Source organism: Mastigoproctus giganteus, chromosome 4, assembly GCF_048544385.1.
Source record: "Mastigoproctus giganteus isolate SK-2022 chromosome 4, ASM4854438v1, whole genome shotgun sequence".
Classification (NCBI taxonomy): Eukaryota; Metazoa; Arthropoda; class Arachnida; order Uropygi; family Thelyphonidae; genus Mastigoproctus; species Mastigoproctus giganteus.
The window spans coordinates 189,302,764-189,319,378 of NC_143578.1; the positions used below are offsets into that span (position 1 = coordinate 189,302,764).

Below are 16,615 nucleotides of genomic sequence, written 5' to 3' on the forward strand. Positions count from 1 at the left end.
CCATTCTGTTTTCTTTATTATATCAAGTTTAGTTTGTGAGGGTAGGACAGTGGTATTGTCACTGCCCTCCCCATACTGGGTGGAAAATGCTCAGGTTAGAATCCCTTCGATGACACAAGAAACTTTTATAGGCTTTTTTCACTCCATGGCTGAGTTAGTGGGTCCCGGGCATAGATAGCAAGCCCCCCCCCCCTCCGTTCAGAAAAAAACGTTTTTTTCTGAACGGTTTTTCGTTCAGAAAAACAGGCAAATTGAGCAGACAACACATGCAATTTACAGACACAATACACATGGGTATAGGTGACCCCTGCTTAAAGCTGATAATTCGTTCCAGAAAATCAGAGTGCTAAGTGAATCCGTGCTAAGCGCCACATTCCCATAAGGTAACATATGTATTTGTGAGTTGCGGTCGGTGCAATAGGATATTTCCTAATCAATAATAAACGGTAGTGAAAAGATGCACAAATGTCGGTCAAAATGTTTAATGTTCAAATAGTTGTACATATAAAATATTCTGCATTGCATACGTATATAATTATGTGGTAACTATCAAAATTAAACTTATTAAACATAAACATAAAATTCCAATTAAAATCATGAATTTAATTGATCTAAATTGATGAATTTAATCATGAAAAATGTGTCGATTTTGGGTTGTACTTTGGCCCGCTTTCTGGTAAACTAAAAGGGGTTTTAATTTTAAATCCCCCGCAGTGTTACCACCCGACAATAAAGTCAACCAATTCTTCACTGCTTTGAAACCTGGCATGTTTTTTTCTTCTTTCAATATGAAACTTCTTTTAGGCATTCGTTTCCAAAAAAAGTCCTGCTTCATCTATGTTAAAAACTTGTTGAAAAGTATAACACATAATACCCCTATTTAATAATTTTAACAAGTTCTTTTTTGAGAGTTTCAGCTCCTTGATCTGCACTTGCGGCTTCTCCCTGGATTTTAAATCTATTCAACCAGCCCTTACTAATTTTAAATGGTTCTACGGATTTTTTTTTTTAGATGAGCTTTCTTCAGATCGTAATACGCTAATCTCTCTCTCTCTTTTTTTTTTTATAATATTTAACTTAACTGAATTCTGCATTGAATATTATCTTCAATAAAATTAGTTAGTCTCGCCATTTCAATCCTAATAGCTGGCCAGTGGAACAGCTGTCTTTCCCACTGCTAAAGTTAATTCTTTATTTTTTATAATTGTTCTTACAGTTAAACTTGCCAGTCCTAAATTATGGCACACATCCGCTTGTCGTTGACTGGAATCTATTCGCTTCAAAACATCTGATTTAATTTTCAAATTCAATCTTTTTCTTACATTTATAGTCTGCATACTGCATCCAGACGTTGCTTTTTCATTCTTATTCACCATTATTAACTCTTTGAAAATGTAACTGCTTTGGTTGCATTAATTATGATAAAATGTTCGAGTAAACTGTCTGTTATGCACAATGTCTAATACTGTACTGAGTGATAACTAGACTTCGGATAATTGCGTATAATGCAAATATTACAAGCAATATACTTGATCATTTTTTAAAATGATCTCGGAATTACATAACGTCACTGTACTGCAATTATATTAGCTTGCAAGAAAATTTTACTGAGCGTGGGATATGTTTTCATGCTGTTTTGCTATTCATTTTCAAGCTATCGACTCCATCAAATGAAACAATTTCATTAAATATGCCAAAAATGCAATCTGTAAAAGAACGTTATAGTGAATCAGTGTAAAGTGAACCGTGTTATAATGAGGGCCTGCTGTATATGAATTAACATTCTGGGTGACCCTAATGTAATAGTTTGGACTAAGTTTGTCACTAAGCTTTAATCTTGTTCTTTTCTTCTGTGTATGAGGTTTATTAACTTTAGGAGACATAGTGAGGGGTTTTTAATTTAAAATAAATGTAAAAACAGCGGTATAATCTGCGATATCATTACAAAATTCTCTTTGAAAATGGCGAACATAAACAAATACAGTAATCATGTGACTTGCTTGACTTCTTTTCATGTATACCTGTAACAAATTACTAAAATATAAAAGGTCAATATTTAAATTAAATTTAAAAACTATTCTGCTTATATACTGTATTACATGGGTTCTCAACCATGGAGGAATTTTTGGGTTTTCAGGGTGGGAATTGGGACAACAGATTGATGGACTCAAACTGTTGGAAAATTGATCTTTCTACAAACTACAATTCTACAGATTGCACATAATCAACAGGACATCACACTTTATTGGATGTCACATATTAAATTAAAAATAAAGATAAATATTTGACTTTTTCTTGTTTTTTATGCACAGATTTTGGAGCCTTTTGAGTCAGACAATCTTGGAAAGGTCATGAAAGACATTCTGACATATGGTGAAAAGGGTGCATGGGGCAAAAAAGGATGAGAACCACTGCTCTATTATTAGCATTAGCATTAGCAGAGGCATATGATGCAAGAAAGCAAGCTTATTCAGCATCAGCCAAAAAAAAAACAAAAAAAAAAAAAAAAAAAACCCACTCCCATTTCACCCCTCCGTTCGTTCGAAATACCTGTCCAGTTGAGCTTTAAATTTGTTTAGGCTATCAACTTCAACAACCAGTGATGGAAGTCGGTTCCACCAACCAACCACCCGCTGGCCAAAGGCAAATTTCCGCACATCTATCCGACATCCGTCCTTCCTCAATTTGAATTTATGCCCTCTGAGGTGATTATTCTGAGAAAGATGAAGAATCCCATTGGCATTGAGCATGCTCAAACCATTCAAAGCCTTATACACCTCTATCAGATCACCTCGCCGGTGCCTAGTCTCCAGACTCTGTAATTTGCAAAACTTAAGCCTTTCTTCGTAAGAGCAACCCTTTGTTCCATTTACTAATCTTGTTGCCCTTCTCTGTACCCGTTCCAGCAGCTCTACATCCTTCTTGAAATGAGGCCTCCAGACCTGTATACAGTACTCAAGATGTGGCCTTACCATTGCCTTATACAAGGGAATAATCACCTCCTTATCCCTGCTAGAAAAATTCCTCTTTATCATTGACAAGACACCATGAGCTACTCTTGCAGCTCGTCTGCACTGCTCAGAGAACTTCATATCTGCCTGCACAATTACCCCCAGGTCCTTTTCATTCTCCACCACTGTCAGTGTAGTACCGCAGATTTGATACGTTGATCTGGGGTTACTGTTTCCCATATGCAGCACTTTACATTTGTCGATGTTAAACCTCATTTGCCACCTCTCAGCCCATCTGTTCAACCTGTCCAGATCCTGTTGCAGCAGCATAGCGTCAGTATTGTCCTTAACGACCCTGCCAACCTTTGTATCATCTGCAAACTTGGACATTAAACTTGATATCCCATCATCAATATCATTCATAAACACCGAAAACAACAACGGACCCAACACTGAACCTTGAGGAACTCCACTAATAACATTAGTCCACGTTGAGCAGTGTCCATTGATTACCACTCTCTGTCTTCTGCCACTCAACCATCCCCTTATCCATAGCAGCAATTTGCCTCCAATGCCACACTGCTCCAATTTGTGCAGCAGTCTTCCATGTGCAACAGTATCAAAAGCCTTTCTAAGATCCAAATATATAATATCAAAGTTATTCCCTGCATCCAGTTCTTTTGTGACTACATCATAGTATCCAATCAAATTGGTCAGGCAAGACCTGCCCTTAACAAAACCATGCTGCGTCTGAGCTATAACTGAATTCTTGTCTAGATGATCCTGCAGTGCTTCTTTAACCAGTGCCTCCATTAATTTACCTGGAACAGAAGTTAAACTAACAGGTCTATAATTACTTGTGTCAGCCTTTGAACCTCCTTTGTGAATTGGGGTCACATTTGCACATCTCCAGTCCATAGGTACCTCCCCTGAGTCCAAGGAAGCTCTCATAATTATGGCTAAGGGTTTGCTTACTTCCTTTGCTGCCTCCTTTAATATAACTGGATAGATCCCATCCACCCCAGGTGCCTTTTTTATGTTTATCCTCAACAATCTCTCCTCCACTTTCCTCTCAGTTATTACAAAATCATCCAGCTCACTGCCAATGTTTACTTTACCTACATCATTCTCCTTCCTGAATAACTCCTCATGCGTGAATGTAGATGCAAAATACTCGTTTAGATTGTTAGCCACCTGAGCAGGATCCTCAACTGTTGAACCATCAATATCCAGTGGACCAATCTGATTCATCCCTTTCCTTTTCGAGTTCAAGTATGTAAAGAACTCTTTTCTGTTTTTCTTTGCATCCTTTGCCAAGGATTTTTCATAGTCTGCCTTTGCCTGCCTAATCTCCTTTGTGACTTGGTTACAGACCAACTTATATCTATCATAGGCTTCCATGTCACCCATTAATTTGTATGTATCCCATGCATTTTTCTTCTCTGCCACATGTCTCATTAGTTCATCTGACAACCATTTAGGCCTAAACCTTGAACAATATTTCTTAGTTGGTATGTAAAGCCTGGTAGCCTCCAAGATTAGTTCCTTGAATGCTTCCCATTTTGAGTTTGCTGTTGGTAACATCATCAGTTGGTCCCACTGTATAGAATTTAAATACTGTCTCAGACCATCATAGTCGCCTTTACGAAAACAAAAACCCTTCCCTTTACCTCTGATGGTAGTTACCTCCTTGAGTAAATCCCACTTCAACACACTGTGATCACTGCCACCTAGTGGTTCATTTATCTGCAGGTTCTTAATGCATGAAGAATCACTACTGATAATCAGATCAAGAGTATTGCTCCCTCTTGTTGCCTCACGAACATGCTGATGTAGAAAACAATCATCCAATAAATCCACAAAAGCCTTGCTAGTGTGCGAGTGACCAACCCACAAATTCCAGTCAATATCTGGGAAATTAAAGTCCCCCATTATAAGACTCTCTGATTTACTGGCCCACTCTATTTCCCTGTACAATATCTTATTATACTCATCAGAGTCATTAGGCCTATAGCACACTCCTACTCTCAATTTTGATTTCCCTATGCTTATGTCACACCAAACTGACTCGACGCTGCCCTGTCCATCGATGTCGACTGGCTTCACTTCCTTGGACTTTATGTGTTTCTTAATTAATAGCATGACCCCTCCTCCCCTCCTGTCCTGTCTATCCTTTCTATACACATTGTATTCCCCAAATTCCAGTTCCGCATTACTTATATCTGTGTGACACCACGTCTCTGATATCCCAACAATATCTGCCTTTGATGTTTTGAGCAATACCTCAAATTCATCAAATTTATTTACCAAACTCCTAGCATTGGTGTACACGCAGGTATACATGCACCTGTTTCTATTCTTAGCTACCCTAACACAACCCATGTGTTTACTTGTACCGCAATGACTACCAGCAGTCTCTGAAATATCCTGCATCCTGTTTTTCAGACTTCTGCTCATTTCAATAGAAGCAGTGCAAGAATCACTTCCACCTCTGCCACTGGCTACTGTTAATCTATTAGTCCTTGTATCCCCCCCAACTAGCAGTTTTCCGACCCACCTAACACTGCCTCGACAGCATCAGCAAAAATTCTTGCACCCTTTCTATTTAAGTGTATCCCATCCCTGTAGAAGCAATCTCTCCTGTTAACAAGTACAGTCCAGGCTGAAAAAAATTCTACCCCTTGAGCCTTGCACAATCCCTCCAGGGCCGAATTGATCGACAAGTATAAATTGTAGTTATGGAGGAGCTGTTCATGTTAGCAAAAACAAAAAATGTTTTTAATCTGATATAATATTTACAACTTGATTGTATTGTTAAGTATTTATCTCTACAAGTGATCATCATTGTTCATTAATTTTCTTTTCCTATAGGCATGATGCTTTGGATATGGATTCCCTTTCATCATTTTATTTAGGGACTGTCCAAACATGGCATCCTAAGAAATCATATGCAAAAAATACCTCATGTGGTAAGTCTAATGTATTATATTGTTGCCTGTAATATAAATTTGCAAGTTTGTAAATCGAAGTATGTATAATTTTATTTTATAACAAAGCTTTCCGCCCCCTACATCAGATCCTATAAATGGGTTAGAATAAATGCCAGGTCATGATAATGTGAAACTTTGGAAATGCTCTTGACAGTCAAATCTAGACAGCAAAACCATTTTTATGAACAAAATTATGCACAGTCGGAATCAGTTGATCTAACAGAAAATACAAACAGAAATAGGTAAGCTGATGTTTGAAAGCATACTGTGTTGGTAAACATTTTAATATAAAGTATGTATGCTGTCAGTGAAATTTAATTTATAGTGCAGTGTGGACTTTAAAAAGACCTCTTTTTCCCACAAATCTGCATTTTTGCCTGTTTAAGCCCAAAAATCTGTTTGCCTCTTACTTACAATTATGTGATCTCCAGCTTTTTGGGCATCAAATTTGGCAGCTATAATAAAGTGCAGCAGGTTACCCAGAAATGGTTTGAAGATTTAAGTCTGGTGGGTTAGTAGTCGGATACTCCATATACGGATACAAACACCAGGCCAGGGGTGGGCAACCCGCAGCCTTTGTCAAACAAAGAGGAAATAAAATCATTAAATAATCCTACTACTTTTAAACTAATATTTTTGAAAATTAAATATTCAAAACGTTTTAATAATAAAAAGCTTTATATATTTTTTTCACAATATAGAAACATTATTCAGATAATTAAAAAAGGAAAATACATATTTTTTGATCTAAAAAGTAAAATATATCATGTTTAACTTTTTCTATTTATTTAAAAATCGTTTTTATGTATCACAAATGATTAAAATAAGAGCTATTTAATAAAAGAAAAATTCTAATCCTCTGTTAAGTTTGTTAAAATAAAAAAAATATTTTAACAGAGTTAATAATTTGAAGAAAATAGTTTTTTATTTTAAAATTTAAATTGTGACATTGTGATTTTTTATCTGTTCCTTTTATGTGCATATTTGTAACTGTGAATATTTTGACAACCGTATGTATTCTTGTCTTGAATTTTGTAACCTGTAATTTCTTATGTTTGATTTCACAATTGCTTAATTTTTAGATTAGCATTAGCATTAGTAGAGGCATTTCATGCAAGAAAGCAAGCTTATGCAGCATCAGCCAAAAAAAAAAAAAAAAAAAACCACTTCCACTTCACCCCTCTGTTCGTTCGAAATACCTGTCCAGCTGAGCCTTAAACTTATTTAGGCTATCAACTTCCATGACAACGGATGGAAGTCTGTTCCACCAACCAACCACCCGCTGGCCAAAGGCAAATTTCCACACGTCTATCCTACATCTGTCTTTCCTCAATTTGAATTTATGCCCTCTCAGGTGATTATTCTGAGCAAGAGGAAGAATTCCATCAGCATTGAGCATGCTCAAACCATTCAAGACTTTATACACCTCTATCAGATCACCTTGCTGGTGCCTAGTCTCCAGACACTGTAATTTGCAAAACTTTAGCCTTTCTTCGTAAGAGTACCCCTTTGTTCCATTCACTAATCTTGTTGCCCTTCTCTGTACTCGTTCCAGCAGATCTACATCCTTCTTGAAATAGGCTTCCAGACCTGTATACAGTACTCTAGGTGTGGCCTGATCATTGCCTTATACAAGGGATAATCACCTCCTTATCCCTGCTAGAAATATTCCTATATATCATTGACAATATACCATAAGCTATTCATGCAGCCCATCTGCACTGCTCAGAGAACTTTATATCTGCCTGCACAACCACCTCCAGGTCCCTTTCATTCTCTACCACTGTCAGTGTAGTACCACAGAGTTCATATGTTGCTCTGGGGGTTGCTGTTTACCATATGTAGTACTTTACATTTGTCAATGTTAAACTTCATTTGCCACCTCTCAGCCCATCTGCTCAACCTTTCCAGATCCTGTTGCAGCAGCATAGTGTCAGTAGTGTCCTTGACAACCCTGCCAACCTTCGTATTGTCTGCAAACTTGGACATTAAGCTTGATATACCATCATCAGTATCATTTATAAATACAGAAAACAATAATGGACCCAACACTGAACCCTGAGGGACTCCACTAATAACATTAGTCCACGATGAGCAGTGTCCATTGATCACCACTCTCTGTCTTCACCCCCTCAACCATCCCTTTATCCATAGCAGCAATTTGCCTCCAATGTCACACTGCTCCAATTTGTGTAGCAGTCTTCCATGTGCAACAGTATCAAAAGCCTTTCTAAGATTCAAGTATATAATATCAAAGTTATTCCCGGCATCCAGTTCTTTTGTGACTGCATCATAGTAGCCAATCAAATTGGTCAGGCAAGGCTTCCCCTTAACAAAACATGCTGTGTCCGAGCTATAACTGAAGTCTTGTCTAGATGATCCTGCAGTGCTTCTTTAACCAGTGCCTCCATTAATTTTCCTGGAACAGAAGTTAAACTCACAGGTCTATAATTACTTGTGTCAGCCTTTGATCCTCCTTTGTGAATTGGGGTCACATTTGCACATCTCCAGTCTGTGCGTACCTCCCCTGAGTCCAAGGAAGCTCTCATAATTATGGCTAAGGGTTTGCTTACTTCCTTTGCTGCCTCCTTTAATATAACTGGATAGATCCCATCCACCCCAGGTGCCTTTCTTGTGTTTATCTTCAACAATTTCTCCTCCACTTTACTCTCAGTTATTACAAGATTCTGTAGCTTACTGCCAGAGTTGAATACACCTCTGGCATTCCTCTCGCTGAATAACTCCTGATGTGTGAATGTCAATGCAAAATATTCATTTAGTTTGTTAGCTACCTGAGCAGGATCATCAACAGTTGAACCGTCGATATCAAGTGGACCAATCTGATTCATCCCCTTCCTTCTAGAGTTTACATACGTAAAGAACTCTTTGCTGTTTTTCTTTGCGTCCCTTGCCAAAGATTTCTCGTAATCTGCCTTCGCCTGCCTAACCTCCTTTGTAACTTGGTTACAGATCAACTTGTATCTATCATAGGCTTCTGTGTCACGTGTTAATTTGTATGTATCCCATGCATTTTTCTTCTCTGCCATATGTCTCATTAGTTCATCTGACATCCATTTAGGCCTAAACCTTGAACAGTATTTTTATTAGTTGGTATGTAAAGCCCAGTAGCTTCCAAGATAAGTTCTTTGCATGCTTTCCATTTTGAATTTACTGTTGGCAACATCATCAGTTGGTCCCACTGTATAGAATTTAAATACTGTCTCAGTCCATCGTAGTTGCCTTTACGAAAGCAATAACACTTCCCTTTACCCCCTAATGGTAGTTACCTCTTTGAGTAAATCCCACTTCAGCACACTGTGATCACTGCCATCTAGTGGTTCATTTATCTGCAGATTCTTAATGCATGAAGAATCACTACTGATAATTGCCTTATCAAGAGTATTACTCCCTCTAGTTGCCTCCCAAACATGCTGATGTAGAAAACAATCATCCAATAAATCCACAAAAGCCTTGCTAGTGTGTGAGTGACCAGCCCCCAAATTCCAGTCAATATCTGGGAAATTAAAATCCCCCATTATAAGACTCTCTGATTTACTGGCCCACTCTATTTCCCTGTACAGTTTCTTATTATACTCATCAGAATCATTAGGCCTATAGCACACTCCTACTCTCAATTTTGATCTCCCAATGCTTATGTCACACCAAACTGACTTGACACTGCACTGTCCAGCGATGTCAACTGGCTTCACTTCCTTGGATTTTATGTGTTTCTTAACTAAAAGCATAACCCCTCCTCATGTGTGAATGTCGATGCAAAATCTGTGTGACACGATGTCTCTGATATCTCAACAATATCTGCCTTTAATGTTTTGAGCAATACCTCAAATTCATCAAATTTATTTACTAAACTCCTAGCATTGGTGTACATGCAAGTATACATGCACCTCTTTCTATTCTTAGCTACCCTAACAGAACCCATGTGTTTACTTGTACCGCAATGACTTTCAGCAGTCTCTGAAATATCCTGCATCTTGTTTTTCAGGCTTCTGCTCATTTCCATCATGTCCAAAAAAGTTAAAATGAAGTTGAATGAAGAAAACAGAACATTTAAAGAAGATTGGGAGATGCAGTATTTTCTTATTTCTGTGAAAGACAAAATGGTTTGTTTGATACGTAATACAGCACTAACAACATTAAAAAAATACAATGCAAATCAACATTATCCATCTCAGAAAACCATAAATATGTAAAATTAGAAGGAGAAGCTCGTAAATCTGCACTTCAAAAAATGAAGAAAGAAAAACAGCACCAGGAAAAGGCTTTTGGTGCTTTTATTAAGCAAGGAACTTCTGCAACTGATGTTACATACAAAATAGTGCATGTACTTGGAAAAAAAAGGCGAACCATTTAGTGATATCGAAATGATAAAAGAATGTATTGTTGAAGCAGTAGGATGTTTAGATCCGGAAAAAGTTGGCAAATACAAACAATTACCTCTCTCAAGAAAAACTGTAACTAATAGACAATATGAATTAGCTCAGAATGTAGGAGAACAACTTCAGGTAATAATTCACTCTAAAGATGTATATTTTTCAATAGTGTTAGATGAAACCACTGATAGAAATGACTCTGCTCGAATATTATATTTTATTTGTGCTATGACTGAAGATTTTCATTGTTACGAGGAACTGCTGGCTTTGGGTACGCCCACTGGAAGGACTCATGGAATTGATATTTTTAACAATTTTAAAGAAATGTGTCTTGAGAGAGGAATAAACCTTGGTAACCTGGTGAGTGTATTGTATGCACTGACTTTCTATGAGAGGAAAGCGAGAAGGATTCGTTTCATTGTTAAAAAAAGAAAAGCCCAATTTAGAAAAGTTAATTTCGTTCCACCGTATATTACACCAACAAAACCTTTGTGCTTAATCAAATCCTCCACGTTGAGCAATACTTTGGACAAAATTATTGCAATTGTTAACTTTATTCGAGTAAATGCTTTAAGACATCGCCAATTTCGAAACATGCTTATATTGGATGATGAGACATATAATGTCGACTTGCCATATTATTGTAAAGTGCGCAGGTTATCAAAAGGATAAATTTTAGTAAAAGTTTTGGCTTTGTGAGAGCAAATTAAAAAATTTTACGAGGAACAACAACAAGAATGCACTTGATGACTATTAGATGAAGAATTTTGTAGAAATGCTGTGTTTTTGTGTGATATTATGGAAAAGCAAAATGAATTAAATGTTTATTTGCATTAAATGAATTAAATGTTTATATATATGACATCTGGCAAAAAATTCAGATATTTCAAAAAAAAATTAATTTTTTATAAAACTCTTTTCTCTAAATCAGAAATATCTGGGGAACATTTCCCTCATTTAAAAAATATATTAAAGGAGCAGAAATATGTTGTATTTGACACATTCAAAGACTAAACCGTATTGGACATGCTAATTGAAGAATACAATGATACAAAGTTTGTAGATTTTCTGATTTCGAAGAACATACTTTAGAAATGAAATTGGCGTATGAACCACATTTAGTTGATATCCTGATGGCATCCACGGAACTACAGATGGAATTAATTGAATTAGGAGAAGATAATATGATAAAGACTTTTTTTGATACAAAAAAAGATCCTATTGAAATATGGAAAAATGCAGTTGAATACCCACGTTTACATCAACATGCTCGTCGACTGCTGTCTTGGGTGCCTCCATAGCCAGGTGGGCAGGAGCAGCAGTGCGTAGCACACGCTTCATGATTAGACCGGGGTTCGAGCTCGTGACCACCAAATATGGAGGATGCGGAAAGGTCAGGGAATGACCACTGCATATCCCCGGAGCAATATGGCCTTGGTTGCTAATGCTCATAAAAACCAAATAACAAACAACTGCTGTCTTGCTTTGCAACTATGTATTGTTGCGAATCAACTTTTCATACCTTACACAAATTAAAAGTCGTTTAAGGACTCAGATATCTGATATTCATTTAGAAGACCAACTCAAGTTGCATACAACTAAGATGGAGCCTAATATCCAGTTGTTATCTAATAAAAAACAAACCCAAAAATCTCATTAATTAATTATCAAAAAATATGTTTCAGCTGAAACCAATGCATTCTGGTGAGTTTAGCTCATTAAAAATGTGCAATTGAAGTGGTTTCAGCCGAGACATCTTTTTTGGTAAACAACTCGACCACCAAAGCATCAAATCTTCAACTCATTAATTAACTCATATTAAATTATTTTTTACAATAGTACAGTTTTTCCTAATTATTCTTGTATAATACACAAAGAGAATGTTAAATAATTGCTATAAATTTTCATTTGAATAACAATTTAGAAAATAATTTATTATCTTTATAATTATATTTTTTTAAAATTGTGTTCATATAAAATGTAGGTGGATGTATTATGATGAGAATATTGTAAATATGTATGTTTTATTGAAATTTATTTGCCTTTTCTATAGTTATATGTAATAAAATTGAACACTGATAATTAAGTATGTTTTACTTTGTAAGTGGTGGTTTGAAGGATCGGTGCGGCCTTTCCACTATTTCTGAAAACGAATATGGCATTTTATTCAAAAAAGGTTGCCCACTTCTGCACTAGGCTATCATGAATAAGCTCTCCCAAACTCTCATGAATGGTATCTAATGAACATCATGGAGAAGAATATCAAAGACCTACATTACCAGAAATTCATGGAAGGAAAAAAAGAGTTATATTGAAAAAAGGTGAACTGAGAAAAAAAAATCAAGTGCAACATCGAAGTCCAATACACAGAAGTGGGTATCATCTTCTACAAAATATGCCAAAATGTAAATATGTTGAAGCATTGCAGAGATTTCACTCAGTATAATCTCAAACTGATATATATCAGTTCACGCAAATGTCTCACTTACTGAATAGCATCAGTCTCGGCTCTCTCATCTACTCCACAATCCAGTTAACAGCAGTTCCATCTCTGATTAAGCCTAAAGACAAGGTTCAGTTATCATGAAATGTTAACCAAAAATTTTTAATATTGCAATAAATATCTTAAAATCAGTCTCACTTGGTATAACAGTGTACTTTTAATTACTAATTTTATTTATTAGTTGTTATTAGTTCTATTATTAGACTTAATAATACTCTAACCTCAGTACCACCTGCTGCATACATAACTGCTGTAGTACTAGCTCAAATGGAAAGAGCAGATTCTACTCACTGTCGACTGATTGCAAGACACTCTATAAGCAATATGATGAGAAGAACATCTTTACATAAAGCAACAATAGCACTCTTTCTTCGTGGCATCAACTGCACATAACTCGCCATCCTGACACATGCAAGGAATGACTAACTCTTGCAGTGTGCTTATATAGCTGAAAGTAACAGCAGACGCAATATTACATTATCACCTATGCGTGTCAATCTTATCTGATGCAATCTGTAAGAAATATTGCCATATACTTACGTTATTCAGAGCCCAATTAGAATTTTAAGGGGTGATGCACTTTCTTTGAACACCAGTGTAAGTGTAAAGTATATAATAAAATATACTAGAAACTTAGCATTGGGGTTTGAAATTTTGCCCTCTCAACTATCAGCTTTATTCTCATCAATACACAGACAACTGCATTATTGAATTAGCATTTATTGAACATTTAAATTGATTTTTATGATTGGTGAATTGAAGATTACACCAAATTAATCAATAATAGGTCTAAAACTATTTGGGTTTATAAGGAAACCAATTTTTATAGGTGTTTATGCCTGTCTTAGCACTTAAAATCAAATTGGGAAGAGTCAAAAAATCAAAGTAGAAAAAAGAAAGTGTTATATGACTTCTCTAAATTACTGGCTTTTATGCAAACATCAGAACTAAACCAGTATTGCTTTAGTTTACTTTGTTTATGTTAAATATTTCTTCAATGGTGCCATGTAAGAACATGGCTAATATTTTGGTTATTTTTCTTAATTATCTGTATGTCATAAAAATGTAAGGTTTTTTTTTTGTGTTGACCTCTTTTTAGTGCCAGTGTATGTCTTGCCAAATCTTGATTAAGAGAGCCTTGTTTTGCTTGCTGAGAGCCTTTACTTGCTAGACATTTGACTTTGTTTGGAGTTTCTCAGATATTTTATAGGATGATAATAAATGTTACCTTATCGTACTTCAAACATATTTTGTGGCATGCTCCAGTGGAACAAATGTGAACACTTTCCACTGGTTCACCTACTCAAACATCTCTAAATCTTCAGATTCAGAGATTTTTTGAGTAGGTGAACTTTAAGCTTTTTATATTAATATGTTAATATTTTATCATGCATTGTTGTTCTTTCATCCAAATCAAACATTCTCTTATGTTTGTACTAGCACTGTCACAGAGACTTCTAAATATTTTCAAAGGATTGATTGTTGTCGTCCTTTTTTATTACCTATTATATTACTAATAAAATTCTTCGTACTTGAATATACAAGGGTTGTTCAATAAAGAATGATCATAATTTTTCATGAATAGCCATATTACTTGCTATTTCTAGCTGAGTTGCAGAATTTAAGACCGAATTGAGCTGCATCATGTAGCAACTGTGCAGTTTACTCGTGTGCACGATGTGACCTTGGTGGTCAATCAGTTTTATACCTGTTCAGTTTCGCTTACATAATAATGGATGTAACACGTGAAGAGCAGTATGCTACTCTCATATTTTGTTTCTGTTTCAAAGAAACCTCGGCAGGAGCACATGTGAAATGTTAAAAGAGGCATATCCAAGAACACAACTCACAGGGTGGTTTAGAATATTTAAAGATGGAGGTGATTCAATCACAAAAATCAGTGACCTTGGAGCTCAAACCACTGCTGTCACCACAGAAAACTTCTGTAATCGTGAGAGATCATTATATGGCGGGAATGTTAAGAATATCAGTAGGAAGCACACAGGGTATTGTTCCTGACCACTTGCATATGACATGTTTATGCATCCTGGCTTCCAAGACTGCTCACACCTGAGCAGTGGCAGATGAAACATGGCTTCAGCATTTTGATGAAGAGAGTAAACAACAATCTCTGTTTGGAAGTAATGCCATTGCAAAAACCGTAAAAATCAAAAGTTGTGGATTCTGCAGGAAAGGTTATGATCATATCTTTCTCTCTCTCTCTCTTCTTTTTTTTTTTTTTTTTTTTTACATTCAAGGAATGGTTTACCAACATGTGTCACATCATACAACTGTTACGAGACATCACTACAGAACTGTACTGCACGCTTGGTGGGATCACATTTGTTACAAATTACCACAGCTTCACACAGATGGGCAGATGCTGTGTCACGACAATGTGAGACTTCACATTGCTTGTACTGTCATCGAGTACTTAGCCACATTGTCAATGTGTTCCTCAACCGCCCTGACCTTGCACCCTGAAACTTTTTTTATTAACAAAGTTAAAAGAGGAGCTGTGAGAAAATTTTTTCCAGTCGTCAGGAGTTGTAAATATATTAGGGCGATTCTCAAATGCATATCAAAAATTGCTATCTCCATGTTTTTGAAGAATGTCAGAATTTAGTGCATTACATCAAATTGGGACTACTCAGAAAGGACCATCAAAATATGGATGATTAATAAATGTAGTTTTAAAAAATACTTATATATATATAATCGCTTCTTTTTACATGATTTAAAAATATTACTATTTTATTAACAATAACAATAACAACTTAATATGTGCTAAATATTCACTATAATAGTGAATATTTTATGCATACACTTTATTACATGTTTTTTCAATAGTTTTGAAAGTTTAATAATTATTTGTAATTACTGTAAAATTAAGACAATTAAATAAATTAAACTAACAGTTTTTATTGATTGTACACTTATTTATTTATTTTTTCTTTCTCAGATTCAAGCAAAGAAAAGACATTCCGTAACATGTTAAAGAAACCATTTAGTGATCTGCTGATTGGGAGTTGCCGAGAAATTAAACAATGCCCACCATCAAGTTTCCCCTTGACAGCAGCCGTTTTGCATTATACAAAACAAGGTGGCAGTTCCCAACAGTACTATGGTTGTAGTGTACCAAGTTTTAGCAATCTGATGATAGATTTTTCTTCTAATTCTCTAAATTATATTACAAAGCCTGAAAAGAAAGAATATTCTCTCTGGAAAAGAATTAATAAGGTTTCAGAAAACATCCAGTCCAAAAGAACAAATGAAAGGTCAAAAAATATAAAAAAAGAGAAGAATCACATTGCTTTTTGTCGAATTTGTTGCAAATACTGGTTAGCCCATTGTTCTCTTAAAAATTTGGAAAATTATTTGGAGGATCTTCCTCAAAATTTTCTATGGCTTCTAAAACTGTGTTCTTCACTGATAGAGACTATTCCAACAGAATTATACAAGGAGGTGATGGAAATAGAGAGAGTACTTTTCAGGAAGAAGAAAAAAAAAAAGGAAACTTAATGACACTGTGTGAAAGACAATATCAAGCTTTATTCTTCTTTACCTAAAACTTTGTAATCCTTCCTGTTGTGAAAGCTAGATATTTTTTATCTCTCTAAATAAAAGCTTTTCTTTTCTAATTTATTGCAGATTTTATTTACAGGAATGTTTTGCTTGATAAGCAGTGTACTGCAGCAGAATTATAACCACTCAGCAGACTTGATTACTTTTTCTCATGGGCACAGTTACGAAGTCCTCCTCTCAGAAGATACTTGACAT

General features: G+C 35.7%; 1 protein-coding gene across 1 annotated transcript in view; it reads left to right on the plus strand.

The window, feature by feature from the left end:
• The window catches only part of LOC150087273 (TATA box-binding protein-associated factor RNA polymerase I subunit B-like), a 225,439-nt gene extending 209,082 nt beyond the window's left edge, over positions 1-16,357 (plus strand). Inside the window, exons 13-14 of the mRNA XM_090372433.1 lie at positions 5,823-5,920; positions 15,798-16,357. Coding sequence (XP_090228559.1) covers positions 5,823-5,920; positions 15,798-16,357 — 658 coding nt within the window. The remainder of the gene's footprint in view (positions 1-5,822; positions 5,921-15,797) is intronic.
• The last annotated feature ends 258 nt before the right edge of the window (positions 16,358-16,615 follow it).